At 36.8% G+C, this 21467-nt stretch overlaps 1 protein-coding gene and 1 non-coding gene across 5 annotated transcripts in view; both read right to left on the bottom strand.

The window, feature by feature from the left end:
- Positions 1-249: 249 nt before the first annotated feature.
- Positions 250-21467, bottom strand: part of LSM14A (LSM14A mRNA processing body assembly factor) — a 55589-nt gene continuing 34371 nt past the window's right edge. Inside the window, exons 4-12 of one of the 4 annotated variants that reach the window (XM_067718869.1) lie at positions 17437-17559; positions 12183-12362; positions 11836-11901; positions 8309-8491; positions 8030-8201; positions 6695-6926; positions 4540-4616; positions 3256-3292; positions 250-1335 (exon numbers count right to left, since the gene is read on the bottom strand). In XM_067718869.1, coding sequence (XP_067574970.1) covers positions 1312-1335; positions 3256-3292; positions 4540-4616; positions 6695-6926; positions 8030-8201; positions 8309-8491; positions 11836-11901; positions 12183-12362; positions 17437-17559 — 1094 coding nt within the window. In that variant the 3' untranslated portion in view covers positions 250-1311. The remainder of the gene's footprint in view (positions 1336-3255; positions 3293-4539; positions 4617-6694; positions 6927-8029; positions 8202-8308; positions 8492-11835; positions 11902-12182; positions 12363-17436; positions 17560-21467) is intronic. The other 3 variants (XM_067718871.1, XM_067718870.1, XM_067718872.1) reach the window with 3 other exon arrangements.
- On the bottom strand, positions 10053-10159 carry LOC137215815 (U6 spliceosomal RNA). The gene has a single exon (XR_010939448.1). It is a non-coding gene; the product is annotated as a U6 spliceosomal RNA (small nuclear RNA).

A 21467-nucleotide genomic window follows, 5' to 3' on the forward strand; every position in this document is an offset into this window, starting at 1 on the left:
CACGGCCTTCATAAAAACACAAAGTGGCCAGATTTTTTTTCCACTATAGCTTAAAATACCGAAAAGATTTACTAATAATTTTAGCAATTAACTCTATACTGAGTCATTTGTGGGTCACAGGCCTAAGGACCAGTGTTATGATATCTTATAGGTTGCCAAACTAATTTCTAACACTCTGAATCATCTTGAAATATAATGGAAAGAGTCAAGGTATCACAACAAAACTCCAGGCATATCAGGAAGAACAGGTTAATTGACACCTAGTTTTATTGTCTTAAAAAAGGGGGGGGTTACTTATTTGAAAATACAGCTAAGTACATTCTTATCTATGATTATTTACATTTGTATACTGAAAATATCTATTATGTGGATAAATCCTGTGATATGCCATTTGCTACAAAATAAAGTTCTTACAATGAGCATAAGTAATTTACCCTTTTTAGATAATGAAAGAATGTATCAAATCTTCATTTACGTTCCAAACATTTAAAAAAAAATCAAAATCAACAATCTTAAGCCTGAAAAGCTATGAAAAAAAGACCCACCCATACTTCTGCTCCTCAGCACATCAACTTCTGCAAGGACACAGTATGTTTGCTGACTTTAAAATGTTTATTCTTTAAAAAATTAGTTGCTTTTTATACAGCTATACAAAGTTCTTAATGTTTCTTTGGCAATGGAATATAATGGAATTTTACAACTATATAAAAAAGTTACCTTTGCCTAAGAAACAGTATTTACTGTGTGTACATAGTTGACTGACAAAATTCTCTACCATCCAGCACCCTAATTAATTGACGAAATAAGCTACCTCAGAAGGGTTATTACAGGATTTCCAAAAAAAGAAAGAAAGAAAGAAAGAAAAAGAAAGATATAGACAGACACACAGACACACAGACCCTTCCTTCTGTGGCTCAAAACAGTAACACGGCCCTATCTGCAGGCAACTCACAATAATTGCCAAATACAATTTAGTGATAAGAAAAATCCTTTCAGTGATGAAAAAATACTTATAAGTTCCACTGGAGTACTGCTTTAGTTTAACTATACATAAGAAATTACTTAACCTTCTGCTATTCCAAATATATTTAATGCTCATTTATTAAGATGAGCCTTCCCTCCCACCCCCAAAATTAACTGTATTGTATCTTTGAAATTAAGCAGAAAAACAAACAAACAAACAAACAAAAACCCAGTGCTGGTGACAAATATACAGCAAATTCACTTTTTCATTCTTCTCAAAGACTGAAACCAATTCTCAGGACCACGAAGAGCTAAAAATCCATCTATTTTCAAAGACTTGTTTGCAGACTATGCAGCAACTTTGTTGTCTTTCTAAAAAGGAAAAAAAAAATTAGCTCATGTTTCAAACTATTGGGGTTTATTAATAAGTATTTCTTTTAAATTTGCTTTATTTTAAGTATATTTTTCATAACCTTTAAATATATCCTCCTCTTACTTTCATGTATAAACTCGTTTCACTGATTTCCAGGAAACACTTTTTATAACTTACATACCCAGCAGTAGCTCATTATTTGTTAAGTGTATTTTCCAGTTAGTAGAGGTTAAAGCAGTGGTGCTGTGGGCTTGTCCTAGCAAGAAGGCCCCCTGCTAAGATATAGGCACACCCTACTACCTTTGGTGCTGTCCTAATAATTTAAAAAAAAATTAAGCCTTCATCATAGTAGTCAAACTCATCAAATACAACTGACATTTTTTGGAAGAAGATAAATAAAATTCCCGAGTCTTTGATATCTTTACTATGCAATAAAATATCCAGGTGGTAAAATAACATTTCTCTCCTCCACAGTTTCATGTCAGGAGAAAGCAATGATTTGGAAATTCATTTTAAAAGGACGACTTTTAAATCTGAAATAAGTTCTGAAAATCAGAGCGCTGCCTGGGAAATGTTTTCAAAAGCAACCAGGGAGAAAGCAATAAAAATCTCAAGGAGCCTCTAGCTTTCCAGTGAGATTAATCCTAAACCAAATGCCTGTACACAGAGCCAAGGGCTTCTCTTTTCCTCAGGACTAGTTGCTACCAACTAGCTGCTACTAGTTGCTACCTGATTTTTACTGCTGATTCTCACCCTGTTAGAAATACACACTGCCTATGTTAAAAACTTAATTTTATCTGTGTATACAACACCAAACCATTTGTACAATGTTATTAAATTAGAATACAAACGGCATGGTGTAAGTTGATACAGAAAGAAATAAGCTGAAGATGATCCTGATGTCTGTCCCCCACCAATGACAACCTTCACATGCCCTGTGTTTTTTTTTACCTTTCAGAAAGCTGTATGATCAATCCAGACCTTTTAGGGTTCAAAAGCTGTGATTTTCTGAAAGGTAAAAAAAGAAAGCGAGATAGAAAGGGAAAGAGGGAGGGAAAGGGGAGAAGGAAACAGAAAAGTAGCAGGAAGGAAAGGAGAAAATAAAAGGGGAAAGGGAGAGAGTACCATGCTGAGTCATTTCAGATACCTTGTTGTCTCTGGACCCTCTCTGAAGAAACACAGACTCAAATGAAAGGCAACCTGTCTCACCCACCATGGCAGCTTAACCTCCTTAGCAGCAGCGTATAAAATAGGAGTGGGCCACTCTCTCATTAGCCCCAGCCTGATCTCCCAGCCCCCAAAAAAGAAAGAAAAGAAAAAGCACCATAGGACCAAACTCACCACAAGTTTATGTTTCTAACATTATCCTAAGGAAAACTCAGAAGCCGAAGAGTAAATTTTGGCTAAGCTTATACCTAGATCAAGAGAGTTAACTCCTCTGGGTCCTTGGTTTCCTAACTATCTATTGCAGTAGGGTGGGAGAGAAGTTCTAGTTTGACTGATATTTCTAAGGAGTTCTAAAAAAAAATATATGATCCTATCACCCATGTTTTCATTAAACAACCAGATCTGCTTATAATGTTCATGTCAGTAGAGCATAAAGAACGAAGCTAACCCATTACATGAAGGCTGCTGCAAATGCCACTGTACTTCATCTCTGAGAAGTATTAGATGCTTCAGAAACAAGTATAATCTTAGAAGGTAAATTTCCTTTATGTAATAGTGGTCAATCACTACTTCCACCTTTAAAGGCGCCAGATGCTATGATTTAGAAGGAACAGGCTGCTGAGAAGGTCCGGGATCTAGTGGCAGACAGAAGATCATTCAACTTTGGAATGGACAAGCAATGGCTAGCCACACTGATGGACCTTCAGCCTCACTGAAGTAACTTATTCCTAATCAACATGCTAAGTACTTACTTCAAGCCCACTATGGCTCCATGCTGAGATAGGTGTTCTGGTGGAAAGAAAAGTAAAATACATATTCACTAATGCCAAGAGGCTCCCATCTAGTTGGCGATGCAGAACAAAACAAAACACATGAAATAGGGAATATAAGTATACGTAAAATGTGTGGTGATGAAATCAGATACCACAGGAGGTCAGAAAAGGAAGAAATCAGTGGAGGAAGGAAGAGAAGTTTCTAAGGATAGAGCAAACCTTAGGCAAGACTGAAAGGAAGCCCCTGTCTTTCAGCTGGGTCTGTCTTCCCACTGGACCATAAACATCAAGAAAGCTGGGACTGCATGTGTTTTGTTACCACCAATGTCCAGCATAGAGCTTGGCATATGCGAAGAATTCAATATATTTGGTCAATGAATGAAGTCAGAGTTGGAATCAAGCAGTGTGTATAAGAGATGACCATGAGTCAACTGCTTGAATCGGACAGGTTAAAGGGTAATAATAAATGGGGCTGGATATATCCAGTGGGACCCTTACAGAGTAAAACGAGAAGGCAGTGCAACGTCACATTAGAACCTTCTAGCCATCAGCCTGAGGTCTAGTGAATCTATCACTCCTTGAAACACCCAAGCAGAGGTTGAACTATCTGTCAGGGATACATTAGTGCGGATAAAGACTCATGCAGACAACCTCTACAATGCATTCTAATTCTACAATATATATGATAGGAGTTTTAACTAAAGGCTCAAAATGGCTGAACAGTGAGACACGGCCTCAAAACGAAGGTTTGCATTAATAAGTGCATATTCTATGCACACAGTGGTTACTCAAAGGTTTACTGATGACTGCTCAGATAAAGGGAATTAATGATCCAGTCTTACACAACATGACAGCTAATTTTTTCAAATATATGAAAAATCATTACGAAGAAGAGTATATGTTCTGTGTATAGACAAGGATAGAGTTAAACTAATAAGTTTAGAAGGTAGAGGGAAAAAGATTTTTTCAAATTATGTGTGTGTCTGTGAAATCCTAATAATTAGAGCACCCTTGGGGTGGGATGGATGCTCTTAGAAAGTGTAATAAGTTCCCAGCCCTCATAAAGGATACCAACAGAAGAGGTGTTTGGTTTGGCCAGGAGGTCACAACTCTCAGATGCTTTCCAACTCTGAGACTTTAATGGTGTGTCTGAAATAAAACTGTGCAAAACTGAGGGCCAGAAAGGTTTAACAACTCAACTGAGGTCATACTAGCAAAAATTACTAAAATTCTCATCAGGATCAAGGTCTAATTTAAACGTACTTTTTCTCAAACCAAGCTGACTCAATGTGGTCTTCAACAGGAGTTGCCACACGTTCTTCAACAGGTAGCTGATATGCCTGAAGTGAGGTAAAGAGAAACTGAAGGTCTAAACACCAATCAGTGGGTTATTATGGTAGTTGGCAGAAACGCCTCAAAGGAATGAACGTGGTGATGTGGAAATGGCCCATGATCATGGATACCTCCACAGCCTGGGAGACAAAAGAATACCAAACTGAGATGATGGGAAAGTGAGAAGATGATGAGGACATTCTGAGGAAGGTTAAGTTTAAGTTGATCACAGGACACAATGCAAGTAAATATAGAAAAATGTAAGTGAAAGCATACAAGGTCCAAGTTGAAAAACTGATTAGAAGCTATGAATAGACAAGCTCAGAAAGGGGAGGGGGAAATTGCTGCAGGAGAGGAGAGAGGGAAAGCTCGAGCCTATGCTAGAGTGCAAACATGAACACAATGGAGCAAACTGAACATTGCAGGCAGAAGGAATGGGTAAAAAGGTCGTGAGATAGGAATAAGCTTGGCACTAAACAAGAGCAAGAAGACCCACATACGTGTAGCAGAATGAATGAAGAAAAGGGCAGTCCCACTGGCAACAAGATCTAGAGCAAGTACTAGACCTCTCATCTGGAGAAACAGGCAGATCATGAAGCACCTTATAGGCTGTGTCAAGGAACATACTTTATTTTTATAAAGAGAAAAATATCAAAAGTGTTAAAAAAACAAAAAGCAGGAAGAAAGACTCCACGTTGGGTAGGCAGTTATCAGTGTCAAATATTGCAGAGTAGTTAAGGGCAAATATTTGTGAAAAGGCTACTGAATTCTATAAGCAAAGGTCACTGGCAACCTCAAGAGGAGTAATAGTGGCAAGGAAGAGGAGTTCTGTAGTTCCTAAGACACAGTCCCCTAGCTGGAATGGCCATTTTGCAAGTTAGAAGTGCTGAAGCTACATCAGGCTGCATTTACTGTGGCTGGGTATCCTGAGCTAACGACTTGAGGCTAATTTTCAGCAGCCCTGGCTGTGATGACACAATATTAAAGGCATCAAAATTAATAGAACAGATCCAAAAGCCACTAACAATGACCCTTCAAGAGGGATCTCAACAATGACCAGTTTTAAATACTGAATAATGGAATTCCTGCTAGTAGATCTTTTGGTTTCTTTTCCTTTTCTTTTTTTTTTTAAATTTTTTTTTAAATTTATTTTTGGCTGCTTTGGGTCTTTGTTGCTGTGCGCAGGCTTTCTCTAGTTGCAGCGAGCAGGGTCTACTCTTTATTGCAGTGCATGGGTTTCTCACTGCGGTGGCTTCTCTTGCTGCAGAGCAGGGCTCTAGGGTGTGTGGGCTTCAGTAGTTGTGGTATGCAGGCTCAGTAGTTGTGGCGCACGGGCTTAGTTGCTCCGCAGCATGTGGGATCTTCCCAGACCAGGGCTCAAACCCATGTCCCCTGCACTGGCAGGCGGATTCTTAACCACTGCGCCACCAGGGAAGTCCCGGTCTTTTTGTCTCTAGCTGCCCTATGTAATTCCTAGTAGACTTCTTTATGATAGGATTTTGATCGTTTCTTTGATTATATACTTTCCTCTCCACTATCCCTAAAATCGATGACTAGGATAGTAACACTGACTTAAAGACCCCTTTAAATATGTTCTTCCTAGATTCTCTTGGTATTGAAGCATACTTTGTAATATGAAATAAAGGTGATACAATATGGCTCTTTTCTGTACCGTATAATATCTTTTAGTGATCCCCTGTGCCTCCAACAACAACAAAATTTTTTTAAGGAAAAGAAATTAATCCTAAGTCAGTCTCTTAACAGGTTTTTGGAAGAAATTTTACCAGTCCATTAAATCTGAAACCATGGTTTTATAACAGAAAGATAAAAAAGAATATCACATTTCTATCTCTTTACTTCCTCCAACTGAAAAGAAAATAGTTAAAAAAGAATTAGATTCATTAACCAAGAAGTTACTGCTCCTTAAAATTATATAAATATCCTAATCAGGTACATCCTCCACTGAAAAGTCAAATGGAAGTTATACAAATGCCCTAAAAATATTCACCTCTAATAGATAAGAGTTTAAAACATTTTGAATTTCATACAACTGCAAGCCAACCCCAAAGCACATAATAATACTTACCCTATATTCGAAATCTGCAAACTCCCTGCCCCCACGACCTCCTCTGAATCCACCACGAAATCCTCGAGGAGTGGCAAAGTTACCACCTCGGCCGCTACCACGTCCTCGGCCACCACGGAAACCAAGACCTCCCCTGCCTCTGTACCCTCCACGGCCACGGTTTGGACGAAGTGGGATTCCAAATGTTTCTGCATTTAATCTTCTTTCTTCAGCCCAGGTTGGTCTCCGTTCTCTATTATGAGAACAAATAATCTTTAGTGTATCAAGTTCTAAAGAACATTTTCCAGCAAAACTATGCAGCACTGATTCCCAAATTAAGGCTAAGTAATTCCTAAGAATCAAATAAAAATAAGCACCTTATCTAAGTCATCACAAGCTGTCCATGGCAATATGTTCCTATAATTCATGTGAAAATATGACTGGTATTAAGCTTCTTGCAAATGCAGTTGATAATACAAAGAAACTGACTACAGCCCCAATAAATGGGATTGGCAATTGACTCTACCCTCCAATCAGCCCCAAAGGAAGAAATGGCAAAGCCAGGAAAGGAAATCCTGTCTCAGGATGTGAAGAGATGGAGGATAGATCCCTGAGTTCCTAGTATGCTCCTGGCCCAACCTCTGAACCTGACGCCTGAAGCGTCTGAATTGCTGCTGCTGGCCCACAGCCCAGATAATCAGAGGATTCAGAATCATCCCCATCCACGTTTAAAGTGAAGTAGAAAACTGCCACCAGGTGGCACCAAACTGCAGCCAGGAGGACGATTAGGATCAGGCAGCAGAAACCCTGGAACTCTTAGTTTGTTATGTTGGATCCTTTAATTAACCAGTTTTCTGGATCCACATTTACTGCAATATAGCAGAGCTTTACTGTATCAGCAAACTTCATCTGAACTACATTGTAGAGGGGTAAAGTAAAAGGTGTTTAGGTGTTAGATGAATGCCTCTATTTTTATTTACTAATTTTCAAATGTGAATGCATCCCCAAACAAAAGTATATGATTATTTTTCTCAAAGAGTAATATCATTTAAAATTTTAGTATAAATTATTTTCTTTTAGCAAAATAAATCATTAAACAATTGTAGTCATTAGATTTTTTTTTTTTTTGGCCACACAATGCAGCATACGGGATCTTGGTTCCCCGACCAGGGATTGAACCTGTGGCCCCCCCACCCAGGGATTGAACCCGTGCATTGGAAGTGCGGATGTTTAACCACTGGACTGCCAGGGCAGTCCCTAGATATTTTTAAGTATTCATTAAACTTTGTGAATTTATAAGAATTCATTTCACACTTCAACCTCCTAAGAGCATAAGAGCAGCTTAAAAGACTGTACCTGTTATCATCACAAGAAATATTATCAAAGAAAGATTTAGTTTTGTCATAATAGCAGTTAGGTCCAAGTGGATCTTCTTCATCTGCATTTCCTTCACTGTTTTGGGTGTCAACTCCTGAGTCTCCTTTATCTTCACCATTTACAGGCTTCTCCTGTTTCTCAAGTTTATCTTCTAATGAAAAACAAAAGCACATACCATAAAAGTCAAGACTTGTACTAAACATCCATAATTCACAAGTCAAATAAGAGTATTTTTTGAATAGAAAAATAAAAACTCACCTTTCAATTTAAGTTTATTATGAAACTCTCTGTCGATTTCCTCCTTGTTAAATTGTGCATTTGCACTTTCAAAGTCAAAGTCTTTCTCAAATTTCATTGGACCATCTCGTCGAATACCAAATCTTCCCCTGCCACCTCGATGACCCCCACGCCCTCTCCTTGGAGCTGAAGGAGCACCTGGAACTATATTAATAAAGAAAGAACAAGCTGGTTTAGAGCAGAAGCTATTATTGTGGTCTTTACGGTCAACAAGAGAAATGCTTACAAGTCTCCATACACATGACGATATTTGTATTTTTTAATATAAAAAAGATGAAGTTTCACAAACATTTAATACATAATAGACTGAGAAGAGCACATATAAAATTTATAAACATGAAATTTACAAATGGCACACATGAAATTTATATCTATGGGGTTTACACTCATACATGCTACTGATACAGTATACAACCAAACAATTTGGGAGACTTCTGTACTAAATTACTTTGTTTTTCTTATATCCCTAATACCTACAAAATGTCAAATATATATTGGGTTCTCAAAATTCAGGAAGACTTTTATGGAAAGGATCATAGAAATCAAGATTTATAGTGAGAAAAATAGATGAACATTTAGCAGCACAAATTGCAAGATAACACAAAAGACAAGAAGTACATGGTCTCGGACTTCCCTGGTGGTGCAGTGGTTAAGAATCTGCCTGCCAATGCAGGGGACACGGGTTCTATCCCTGGTCCGGGAAGATCCCACATGCCACGGAGAACCAAGCCTGTGAGCCACAACTACTGAGCCTGTGCTCTAGAGCCAACGAGCCACAACTACTGAGCCCGTGTGCCACAAGTACTGAAGCCCACGCGCCTCGAGCCCGTGCTCCACAACAAGAGAAGCCACTGCAATAAGAAACCCGTGAATAGCAATGAAGAGCAGCCCCCGCTCACTGCAACTAGAGAAAGCCCGTGTGCAGCAATGAAGACCCAACGCAGCCAAAAATAAATAAATAAATTTATATATTTTTTAAAAAAGAAAAGACGTACATGGTCTCAACCACTTCCTGCTTCACCTTTACTGTCTCCCTCTAAATGGCTCCATATTTTTCAAGTCTTCCTGTATCTATTTTTCTCTACAATTTAATACAATAACAAGATTTATGAGGTATGATAAAGCAATACCAAAGTAGCATAAATTATAGTGAAAACTTGAGAACCCAAATATCCAACACAAGAGGCACAGTTAAGAAGAAAAAAATTAAAGAGAAACATGGAATAGTATTTGATGTCGGTTAACAGAAAAATATAGAGCACAAAGCACTATGAATTCAATGATTATAATTATGTGAAATGTTTAACACATACTGATAAAGATCAGAAGTGACTACAGAGTAATAGACAGGTTTGTGCTCACTGTTCACTAAAATTTGGCAAATTGTCTAAGTCTGAGAAAACAAACCTCAAAAACCCACAGCAGTATATCCAGACACTTAAATCTAGACAAGCAGGATGTTTAAATATTCAGCTCTACTACTGAAAATGTCTTGGCCAAAAGCCAGAAATTACAGCACAGTATTTCTGTCTTAAATTTTGAAGGGCAGTGAGAGATATTTTATTTATTGCTTTACATGATTTATATTTTATTTTTTAAATTGAAGTATAGTTGATTTACAATGTTGTATTAGTTTCTGGTATACAGCAAAGTGATTCAGATAGACACACACACACACACATATACACACATATTCTTTTTATATTAAAATATGCAGTGTTTCACGAATTTGCATGTTATCCTTGTGCAGGAGCCATGCTAACCTTCTCCGTATCGTTCCAATTTTAGTATATGTGCTGCCAAAGCGTGCACTACTTTACACGATTTTTGAATGATGGAAGCATGGCAATTATTTTATCTTGAGAAGAGAGGGGTTCTTTTTCCAAATTAAAAAAAGTGAAACATAGTACACCAAACCAAAACCTCTGTAATTCTATGGCACACAGCACAAATAAAACACATATAGGGACTTCCCTGGCGGTCCAGTGGTTAAGACTTTGCCTTCCAGTGCAGGGGGTTCGGGTTCAATCCCTGGTTGGGGAGCTAAGATCCCACATGCCTCATGGCCAAAAAAACCAAGACATAACTCAGAAGCAATACTGTAATAAATTCAATAAAGACTTAAAAAAAAAATGGTCCACATCAAAAAACAACAACAAATAAAAACATAAACATATAAAAATGTACAGAAGAAATAAAGTGTTTTTACATTTAAAATTGTATCTAGCTTTCTAAAATTAAGTGAAAGAGCATCTTCCAATTATTATGTAATTAAAGAGATCACACACTGCTTTTATTTTTTAATTTGGAAGAGTTTATAATTATAATTTATTCTCTGCTAATAAATTTGAAAAGAATAAAATGGATGGATTTGGGGTAAATGTCATAGATTACAAAACAGATAAAGAAAGTATACAATCATACTAAATCAATAATAATGAAAGAAAGTTAAAGTCCTTGAATAATTACTTCCAAAAAAAAAGGAGCCCAGAGCTTAACTTTAATGAGAAAACTTCTCAATTTTAAAGGTACAGATAATTCAATTCTTTTTTAAAACATTTATTTTATTGAAGCATAGTTGATTTACAATGCTGTGTTAACTTCTGTTGTACAGCAAAGTGAGTCAGTTATATATATTCTTTTTCATATTCTTTTCCATTACGGTATATTACAGGATATTGAATATAGTTCCCGATAATTCCATTCTTTTTTTTCTTTTGGCCATGCCACGCGGCTTGCAGGATTTTAGTTCCCTGATCAGGGATTGAACCCAGGCCATGGCAGTGAAAGCACTGAGTCCTAACCATTAGGCCACCAGGGAACTCCCAATTCCATTCTTAAAAGCATAGAAAACAATTTTATAATGCTAACATGAAACTGACACAAAAACATAAAAAAATACAAGACAGTACAAAAGAGAAAGCCATAAAACAATGTAAATATAAACATACAAGTCCTACTTGCAGATAACATTCAAGAATATATCAATAGACAACTGCCTGCCATCAAGTAGGGTTTATTCCAGACACGTGATTAAAAAAAAAAATCTTCTGAAATAATTAGGTTAAAAAAAATTGAAATAAAAGTAGCGTGGTCCTATGTGCCTATCACCCAGCTTCCCCTCCAACAGTTACATCTTGATTATCTATTATACATTATCAAAAACCGGGAAAAACCAGGACACTGGCACAATATAATTAACTATACTATAGATCTCATATTCAGATTTCAACAGTTTTGGATGTTCTCATTTTTTCGTATGTCGTTACGTACAGTTCTATGACATTTTGCTACGTATACAGATCCACAGTACCCCCACCATAAGATAAAGAACTGTCTGTTACCACAATGAAACTCCCCTGTGCTACTCCTTTATAGTCACCAACCCTTGCTATTCTTTCTTTATAGTAATTATGCATCATACATTTCAAATGTTCCCTCTATTGAAAAGCATAGGATAAGGCTTTCAGATCCAAGTAACAACTTACCGATTTGTCTCTTGCTATCATTTCTGAGTTGCTCATTTTCTGGTCTTGAAACCTTGTGTACTTCAGCTATAGAACACACAGAAAGTGACAGTTAACTTAGGACACATAATCAAAAACTTCTGGAAAGTTAGAAATGGAAAAACAAACAAACCCAGAACAAAACCAAAAATCTATACATCCCCACCACCATCACTACTTTGAGTCAAATTTGAAAGACTGAACATTCTATCAAGTTCAGTTTAAACTTTCTAGGATCATTTACATAGAGTAAATGTTTTTAATGAAAGTAAGTTGAATGGAAGATGTTGACCAGTCAATTAAAAAATAGTAAATAGCTAAAGTTCTACCTCGCCTGTGCTCTTGATTCTCTATTGCTTTTTGGCTGGTTGATGGTAAAGGCCTGGTTGATGATACAGGGCTCCTTCTCCCAACAGGTGCTGGAGCAGGTAAGTGGGCCGAGGCTGTCTGCACTGCTTGTTCCATGGTTGGGCTTTTTCTCAAAGGGTCTAACTGAGGGCTTGAACGACCTGAAACGTAACCAAAAGATAAGAAACTATCCCTATCCTCTGGGGGTTTCAAAATAACCTAGATCCTAAAAATAGGTCTAGAGTTTTACTTCTACCAATTCAAATCCTCAGCACAATCTGAATCCATCTACTCATTAGACCAGAGTTTAAAACTGTTTATCTTTAGTGGGCTGGTCACTTGATCAGTAAAAAAAACAAAATAAAATAAAATAAACCCCAAAACAAACAAACAAAAAAACTCTGGTACAAAATCCCCCAGGAATATTATCAAAGATAATTTAGGCAGGTCAGGTGTAGGCTTTCCCCAATAACCACAACCACCAGATTACACTGAGACTTTAGCCATTATTTCTAGAGGCTTTAACTTCTTTTAAAATTTATTTTTGGCTGCGTTGGGTCTTCCTTGCTGCATGTGGGCTTTCTCTAGTTGCGGACAGCGGGGGCTACTCTTCCTTGTGGTATACGGTCTTCTCATTGCAGTGGCTTCTCTTGCTGCGGAGCACAGGCTCTAGGCGCGCGGGCTTCAGTAGTTGTGGCTCCGGGCTCTAGAGCGCAGGCTCTGTAGTTGTGGCGCATGGGCTTAGTTGCTCCGCGGCATGTGGGATCTTCTCAGACCAGGGATTGAACCCGTGTCCCCTGCTTTGGCAGGCGGGTTCTTAACCACTGTGCCACCAGGGAAGTCCTAACTTTTTTAGTACTTTCTAAAGATATGTCTAAAGTGATACCCTTATATCTGTAAGTATTATCTGCATTAAATTTCTATTATAAAGGAAGTAAAGAACTAGAAAGTCAGGTGAAGTTCTTCGATTCCTTAGAGTCTTGGGTAATTAAACATCAATACTAAAAGGCCAGCAACAAATAAACCCTTCAGATAATTACACAGTAGCCATACTCACCCTCTGCTGTTTGAATGATCACTTGGCAAATTTTTGCTTAATATGGGTTTTGTACTTACAAATTCCATTTTTTCTTCCATGAGGTCAGAGCCTGGTCACAGTATGAACAGAAGAATGTAACACTGGGTGCTCCCATCATGCTTTTTGTCTCTAATGTTTGCCATAAATCTCCACTCAAGATGCTCTCACATCCCATGATATTGCACCAAAATAGGTTTTGCTTTAAAAAATTGTCCTCATTTTATGTAAAAAAAAATATATTCCCAAATATGCTGCAAATGTTACTACCCACCTGTGCTACCTGCACAGGCTCCAAACTGGGGAACTGGTGAGTACTGACAGCACATTGGTGGTTGTGCACCAGGTGCTTCAGGGACTGTTTAGTAGTAATACTCCCCAAATATATGGTTAACTAAAGTATGCAATTACAAATGTGTGTCACCATTTCCAGCATTAATGACAAAGTTTACTCTGCCATTAATAGAAACACTGTAATTTTCCCACTGATTATAATGGGAAATCATAGTGGTTTATACAAGTTTTGGTCTAAGAGAAAACATTTTGTAACCACTTATCACCTTATAAACAGATTTATTTGTCAAACAAGTGTTAAGTTTTTGGAAAAGCCTATTGTTTAGGTAATTTTATCATAGTACATTAAATGATCTTATAAACTTACAAAACTTTACTTCATTAAGGCTTTTCTTTAAGATCCTGTGACTCACAATATTACAGAACTGCAAGTGATAGGGCAATCACAGTAAGTAATAACTCACTGCTGTTTTTTTTTTTAATATTTATTTATTTGGCCGCACTGGGTCTTAGTTATGGTATGCGGGATCTTTTAGTTGCAATATGTGGGATCTAGTTCCCTGACCAGGGATCAAACCCGGGTCCTCTGAATTGGGAGCACGGAGTCTTAGCCACAGGTAAGTCCCTGTATTTTGAAAACCTTTGTAATTAAAGTCTGGTACTACATCATGATGGCAATTTTGTTATAAACAGGGAAATACAGGTGATACTGGACATATTAGGAATAAACTCAAAAGCTCTTTTATAATAAACACACCCCCTCGAGTTATCTTCACCTTCTTATTCTTACAGTTACAAGAAAATTCTAGGTGTTAAAATTTTATAAACTTCAAAAATTTTAGCTGGTGAAATCAAAATGCAGATTCCCAGGCCGCCTCTCCCATTGTTTTATTTAAACATACCTCTTTCTTCTAATAAATATGTAATTAAATTTTTAAAAAACATTTTAATCTATTCAAAACTTATTTTAGCCTTAAGTATGAGGGAAGGATTCTAGAGTTACTTTTCCAAGTGATCAGGCAGTTGTCTGTTCACAACATCATTTATTGGATGGATCATTTAGTAGTCTTTCTCTACTAATTTAAAAATAATATCTTTATCATATACTAATTACTTATTTATACTTGGATCTATTTCTGACTTTTGCTCTATTCATCTCTAAATTTATTCCTGTACTGCTTTATTTTATGTATACTTTATTAAGGAGGTAAGCCCTATCACATTACTTTTTTTTTTTTTTTTTTTTTTTTTGCGGTACGCGGGCCTCTCACTGTTGTGGCCTCTCCGGTTGCGGAGCACAGGCTCCAGACGTGCAGGCTCAGTGGCCATGGCTCACGAGCCTAGCCACTCCACGGCATGTGGGATCTTCCCGGACCGGGGCGTGAACCCATGTCCCCTGCATTGGCAGGCGGACTCTCAACCACTGCGCCACCAGGGAAGCCCTCATTACTTTTATTTTTAAAACATATCTAGGTATACTTGCATACTTATTTTTAAGATAGTCTGTGTATCTGTTTTATTAGGTTCTCTTACTATTCCATGTAGATTTATTGAAAGTACAGTAAATTTAATTATTATGAGAAATAAAGTCTTCCTAATACTAAATCTTTTTATCTAGGAATAAGATATCTTTCTTTGATTACATGTAACTTCTTTTATGTCCCTCTATTATATTTTGTATCTTTCATCATAGAGACTGGCCATATTTCTTATTATGTATTTTATATATAATTTCTATTTCTCATCATTGTGAACATCTTCTTTTATCCCCATTAATAATCAGTGGGTTAGGTTTTAGGACATCTATTTTTTTTTTAATTTATTTAATTTTTGGCTGCATTGGGTCTTCCTGCTGTGCAAAGGCTTTCCCTAGTTGCAGTGAGCAGGGGCTACTCTTTGCTGTGGTGCACAGGCTTCTCATTGTTGTGGCTTCTCTTACTGCTGAGCATGGGCTCTAGGCACATGGGCTTCAATAGTTGTAGCATGCGGGCTGAGCAGTTGTGGCTCACGGGCTCTACAGCACAGGCTCAGTAGTTGTAGCTCACGGGCTTAGCTGCTCTGCGGCAATGTGGGATCTTCCTCGACCAGGGCTCGAACCCGTGTCCCCTGCACTGGCAGGTGGATTCTTAAACCACTGAGCCAGGGGGGAAGCCCTAGGACATCTACTGATTTTTATACTTATTCTCTACATTTTACCTCTATCTAATTTAAATCTCATATTAGTTCTAGTTTTTCAGTGAATTCTCAATTCCAAGTAGGAAGTCAGCATTGGCAAATAATGCTATTCTAATATTCATACTTATTTCTTTTTCATGTATTCCTGACATAGCTAAAAATTCCAGAACAATGCTGAGTAGCAATGAGAAAGGGAATCCTTACTTATGATTTTAATAAGAATCCTTCTGGTGCTTCAATATTAAGGTTAATGTTGGTTATTAATTAAGATAGCTAACATCTACTGAGCACGTTCTATGTGTCAGGCATTATGTTAAGGACACTGATACATTAAAAAAAAATTTAACCCTTACAATAAGTCTGTTGTTTTATCAGTAAAGTCCTGTTTTATAGTATGGAACACTAAAGCTTAAAAAGATTAAATATCTTCTCTAAGAAGGAAATCTTAAAAAAATTAACAAACCAATAACATACACACACAAATATACACTTATGTTAACCTAGATGAAAGCCTGGATGTAAATATTTGTTATTTCTGGGTGGTGAGATTATAGGTATTTTTATTTTCTTCCTATGCTTAGTGTATTTCTTTTTTAAAAAATTTATTGAAGTATAGTTGATTTACAAAGTTGTGTTAATTTCTACTGTACAGCAAAGTGATTCAGTTATACATATATATATACACATATATATTTTATATATATATACATTCTTTTTCATATTCTTTTCCATTATGGTTTATCACAGGATATTGAATATAGCTTCCCGTGCTATACAGTGCACTTAGTGTATTTCTAATTTACCTACAAAAAATCTTTAGAATGTTAAAAAATTAAAAATTAAGTTTTTTTTAAATCAATATGAATAAAAGTAACTACAATTATTTCAAAATATCTAAAGTGAGATACACAGGATTATGTTTAGCATTGGCTTCATTTTACCCTCAAGTGCTTTAAAAAATACTGTCCTGATCATAATAGCATCTTTCTGAAATGACTTTACATTGTTTTATTTAAAAGTAAACATCCATATAAAGCAATGGGCCAGTTTCACCCACTTTAGCAGCAGATAAAGAATCCTGGGACCACTGAAGGTTATGAGACTGGTTGGTGGAAAAACAAAATTAAAAAGAAATGAAACAGGATCCTTTAAGCTTATTAAAATGCAGATCTCCAAGCTCCAGGGATTCTGATGTAGCAGTTCTCAGGATCTACATTTTTAAGAAGCATTCCAGATCAGATGATTTGATTGTGAGTGGTCCACACTGAGAGCCACTGCTCTAGATTCTATGAGGATGCTAGGAAAGATGCAACAGCATAATGAATAGTTTGTTTCCTCAGCTACTATTTCAAATTCATCAAGGATAGTTCATCCTCAGTGGTGAGTCTGAGATTGACCAGTAATATTTAAGTATTATATACAAGTAATATAATTGCTTTGTAAAAAAAAAAAAAAGGTCAAACTTAGACAATGTTCACCATTTCAGTTTTATGATCTAAGAATTATAAGAAGTCTGAACAGTGGAAGTCATTCAATAATGTACTTATTGAACAACAATTTAAAAATTTTTTTAAAGAACTAAGTAGAAATTATACATATGAGTTACAAGCTGCAAAAGCTCTTACATTCAGAGAAAGACTACTATCTATAGAAATTTAGAATGGAAAATTTTGAAGGAAAAAACAGCTTACCTTGAGATGACTGTGTTTTTAGAGCTCTTGTATCCTGTGTAAAGGCAGAACCAACTGCACTACTTTGGGACAGGGTACCGCTGTTTGATGCTTCTGTTCCAAAGGATGTCAAGGAGCTTCCAGCTTTAAGAAAATTTTTTTGAATGACAAAAATTTTTTAAAAAAATTTTAAACCTTTCAATTATATAAAGTAACACAGCATTTTAATGATAATTGTCCCTCCCTGTAGCACCTGTGTAAATTAATAATACTGGAAATTAGTGAAACTGAATCAAAAAATAATTTGAGAAATTTTTGACAATATATAAAAAGCAAGCCCATATATACTCCAGCATCTTTGAATGCAAACAATTTTTTTTAACACATGCAATACTCTCCTGGACAGTTATACAGATGGGACAGCAAGGATGTACATCAGATAGAGAAGTAGCAGAAATGGTACATTCAATACCAACATTACGGTTCAATTATCTTAACACCAAGTATCTGCACAAATAGCCAAATCAGGAGACAGGTCTATGAAGAGCTTTCCCAGCATTTCCAAGGCAGTGGACAATGGACTCCAGTCCATTTCAATGCCTCCCCTCAGTACAGTATTGTGGGGCTGCATTCTGCCTAAAGCAACCACAAAAAGTTCTGGTAATATGAGGAACAAAATATGAGGAAAGGACCTTTGCTATACTAGGTTATGTCAATCTTCTTTTCTACATTTCTTCAGAATTTATGGATCAATCACTTTCCATATGCTGTGCTCTCTTCTTAATATTTAATATACATAGGTTTTCTCTAGCAGGAACTGTTTCAATAGCCCCTCTTCCCCCACCTCTAAATCCAATATAAAAGTGGTACTGAGAATAATGTTTTATGAAACAGAAAAATAATCACATCACTACAGTGCTTAGGACTCTCTGATGGCTTTCCACTGCCCTCAAGAAAAAAGTTCAAACTATTAAAAAAAAAAAAAAAAAAAAAAAGTTCAAACTATTTACCTTAGTTTATAAGGTCCTCCCCCTTATCGGCCTACCTCTTTTCTCATTACTCATTTACACCTCTTTGTTCCACAACAGAAGTTTAACTGCCTGCTTTTAAATTACTTGAAGATTATGATCATGTTCCTCACATCTTCTAATTTCCAAGCTAAGCAACTCTAGTTCCTTCAACAATTCTCATCTTCACATGCTCTTTAAGCCTTGCCTCTTTTGACTTCTAATTTAATGAATTCTAGTTGTTCATCTCTCTTAAAACGGGGCATCAAAACTCAGCAAAGTACCTCAGACAATAAGAATGAATGGGACTCCTTTATAGGTGTAATCCATTCAGGCTGCAGTCCCAGCCAGCTAAGGAGAGGCCTAACATAACCTCCCACAACATCCCCAGAAATGTTGAGACTACTGCTCTCAATAATTCTGTGGGATGCTGAATCTATCCCATTATCCCTAGTATTTCTGGGTAATGACCAAGACATAAACCACTCTGATGATGTGTATTCAACCTCCATCCTGCTCTGACTCAATCTCCCACTGCTTGCGCCTGCCTCCCCACCGCCACCCAACCCCATGAGCAAACTCTTCTATATCCTCCGTCTCTTTTCTGACTTCCCAGTCATACTTCACCCACCTCCCTCGTGCCATTGCTGCTATTGATTTATCTCAAATTATTTTTCATGTAGAGTGTGAGGCAGGGGTCATTGTTAATTTTTTCCAAATAGATATCTAGCTGCTGCAAGATCATTTGTTAAAAAGATTTCCCCTTCTATCCACAGGAAAATAAAAGTGAAATTTATAATCATCATTCACAAAAAAACCAAAACAAAACAAAAAAGACTTCCCTTCTCCATTGAACTGCACTGGCATCTTTGTCTTAAATCAGCATTTAAGTAGGTCTATTTCTGTACTCTCTATTCTTTACCCTGGTATATCTGTGTATTCTTATATCAATAATTCCCTGTTCTGAATCTTGAAATTGGGTGTATACCTCAAACTTCCTCTTTCTTCAAGAGTAGTTTGGCTATTATAGATTTTGTATTTCCATACAAATATTAGAATCAGCATGTCAATTTCTATTTTTAAAGTGTGATGGGATTTTGATCAGGATTGTGTTCAACCTGTAAACCAATTCTGGGGAAAGTGTCATCATAAAAATAATATTGAATATTCTAACCCATAAGCATGGATTAACTCTCTATTTATTTAGATCTCTAAATTCTCTCAGCAGTGTTCTGTGATTTTTATTGTAGAGCAGAGTTTTCTCAACTTCAGCACTACTGACGTGTTGGGCCAGATAATTTTTTGTTGAGAGGGGTTGTCCCATGCATTGTAGGATGTTAAGTAGCATCCCTGGCCTCTACCCATTAGATGCTAGTAGTATCACCCAGTTGTGACAAACAAAAATGTCTCCAGGCATTACCAAATGTCCCCTGAGGGAGGGGGGTAAAATGAACTCCCCTCCACTGAGAACCACATAGAGATTTTCAAATACTATCTTTTGTTACATTCATTCCTGGGTATCTGATGTTATTGGTGCTATTGTAAGCTGTGTTGCACTTTATATTTCATTCACCAATAATTTGTTCTAGATCTGCAAACTTTATCTATAAGTAGCCAGATGGTAAATAAAATATTCTAGGCTTTTCAGGCCATATGCTCTCTGTTATAACTATACAACTCTGCCCTTGTAGTGTAGAAGTAGCCACAGACCACATGTAAATAAATGGGTATGGCTGTATTCCAGTAAAACAGGAGGCTGGTGGGATTTGGTCCACAGGCCATAGTTTGCCAAACTGTCTGTTCTGAATACAAAAATACAGTTGATTTTTGTATATTTACCATGTATTCCCTTACCATGCTAAATTCACTTATTCATTCCAGTAGCTTGAATATTCCTTTGCATTTTCTACATACACAATCATGTCACCTTCAAATAATGACATTTTTAGCTCTGCCTTTCCAATCTCTAAATCTTTTATTTATTTATTTATTTTCTTGCCTCACTGGACTGACTAGGACCTCTAGAACAACACTACATGAAATAAGACAATAAGCGTTCTTTCGCTTTATTCCTTACCTCAAGGGAAAAGCATTCATTATCCCACCATTACGTGTGTAAGCTTTTCATTTCACTGTTCAGATTAGGAAACTCCCTCCTGTTCCTTAGTTGTTGATAAATGGGTATTGAATTTCACCAAATGCCTGTTCTGTATCTCTTGGGATTGCAGTTTTTCGCCTTTATTCTGTTAATGTGGTAAATTACTAATGATTTTTAAATGTTAAAACATCTTTGCATTCCTGAGATGTCATTATGTAATATCCTTTTTATGAACTGCTGGCTTCCACTGCTAATACTATGTTAAGGATTTTTACATACATGTTCAGGGAAATTAGCTGTAATTTTATTTTCTTGTATTGATTTCATTTAGATACCATTTAGGTTTTGGTATCTCAGCTTCCCTTGGTTATCTGGTTAGGAAGTGTTCTTCTTTTATTCTCTCAAAGAGTTTGTGTAAGATTGGTAAAATTATTTCTTCCCTAAATGGTAGAATTTATCAGTAAAGCAAATAGTCTAGAATTTTCTTTACAGACGATTTTAAATTAGTTTCAACTTCTTTAACAGGGTGATACTGAGACTGTACTTCCTCCTGTGTTGGTTTAGGAAAGTTGTATTTTCAAGGAACTTGTCTATTTCATCTGAGATGTCAAATCTGTTGACATAAAGTTGTTCACAATATCTTCATATTATCCTTTTAGGATCTATAGTGATGCCTACACTTTCATTTTTTTTTTGATTTTTTTTAAATTAATTAATTTGTTTTTGGCTCTATTGGGTCTTCGTTTCCGTGCCAGGGCTTTCTCTAGTTGCAGCGAGCGGGGGCCACTTTTCATCACGGTGCGTGGGCTTCTCTTGTTGCGGAGCACAGGCTCCAAACGTGCAGGCTCAGCAGTTGTGGCTCACGGGCCTAGTTGCTCCGCGGCATGTGGGATCTTCCCAGACCAGGGCTCGAACCCGTGTCCCCTACTACGTTGGCAGGCAGATTC

The sequence above is a fragment of the Pseudorca crassidens genome, chromosome 20 (assembly GCF_039906515.1).
Source record: "Pseudorca crassidens isolate mPseCra1 chromosome 20, mPseCra1.hap1, whole genome shotgun sequence".
Lineage (NCBI taxonomy): Eukaryota > Metazoa > Chordata > Mammalia > Artiodactyla > Delphinidae > Pseudorca > Pseudorca crassidens.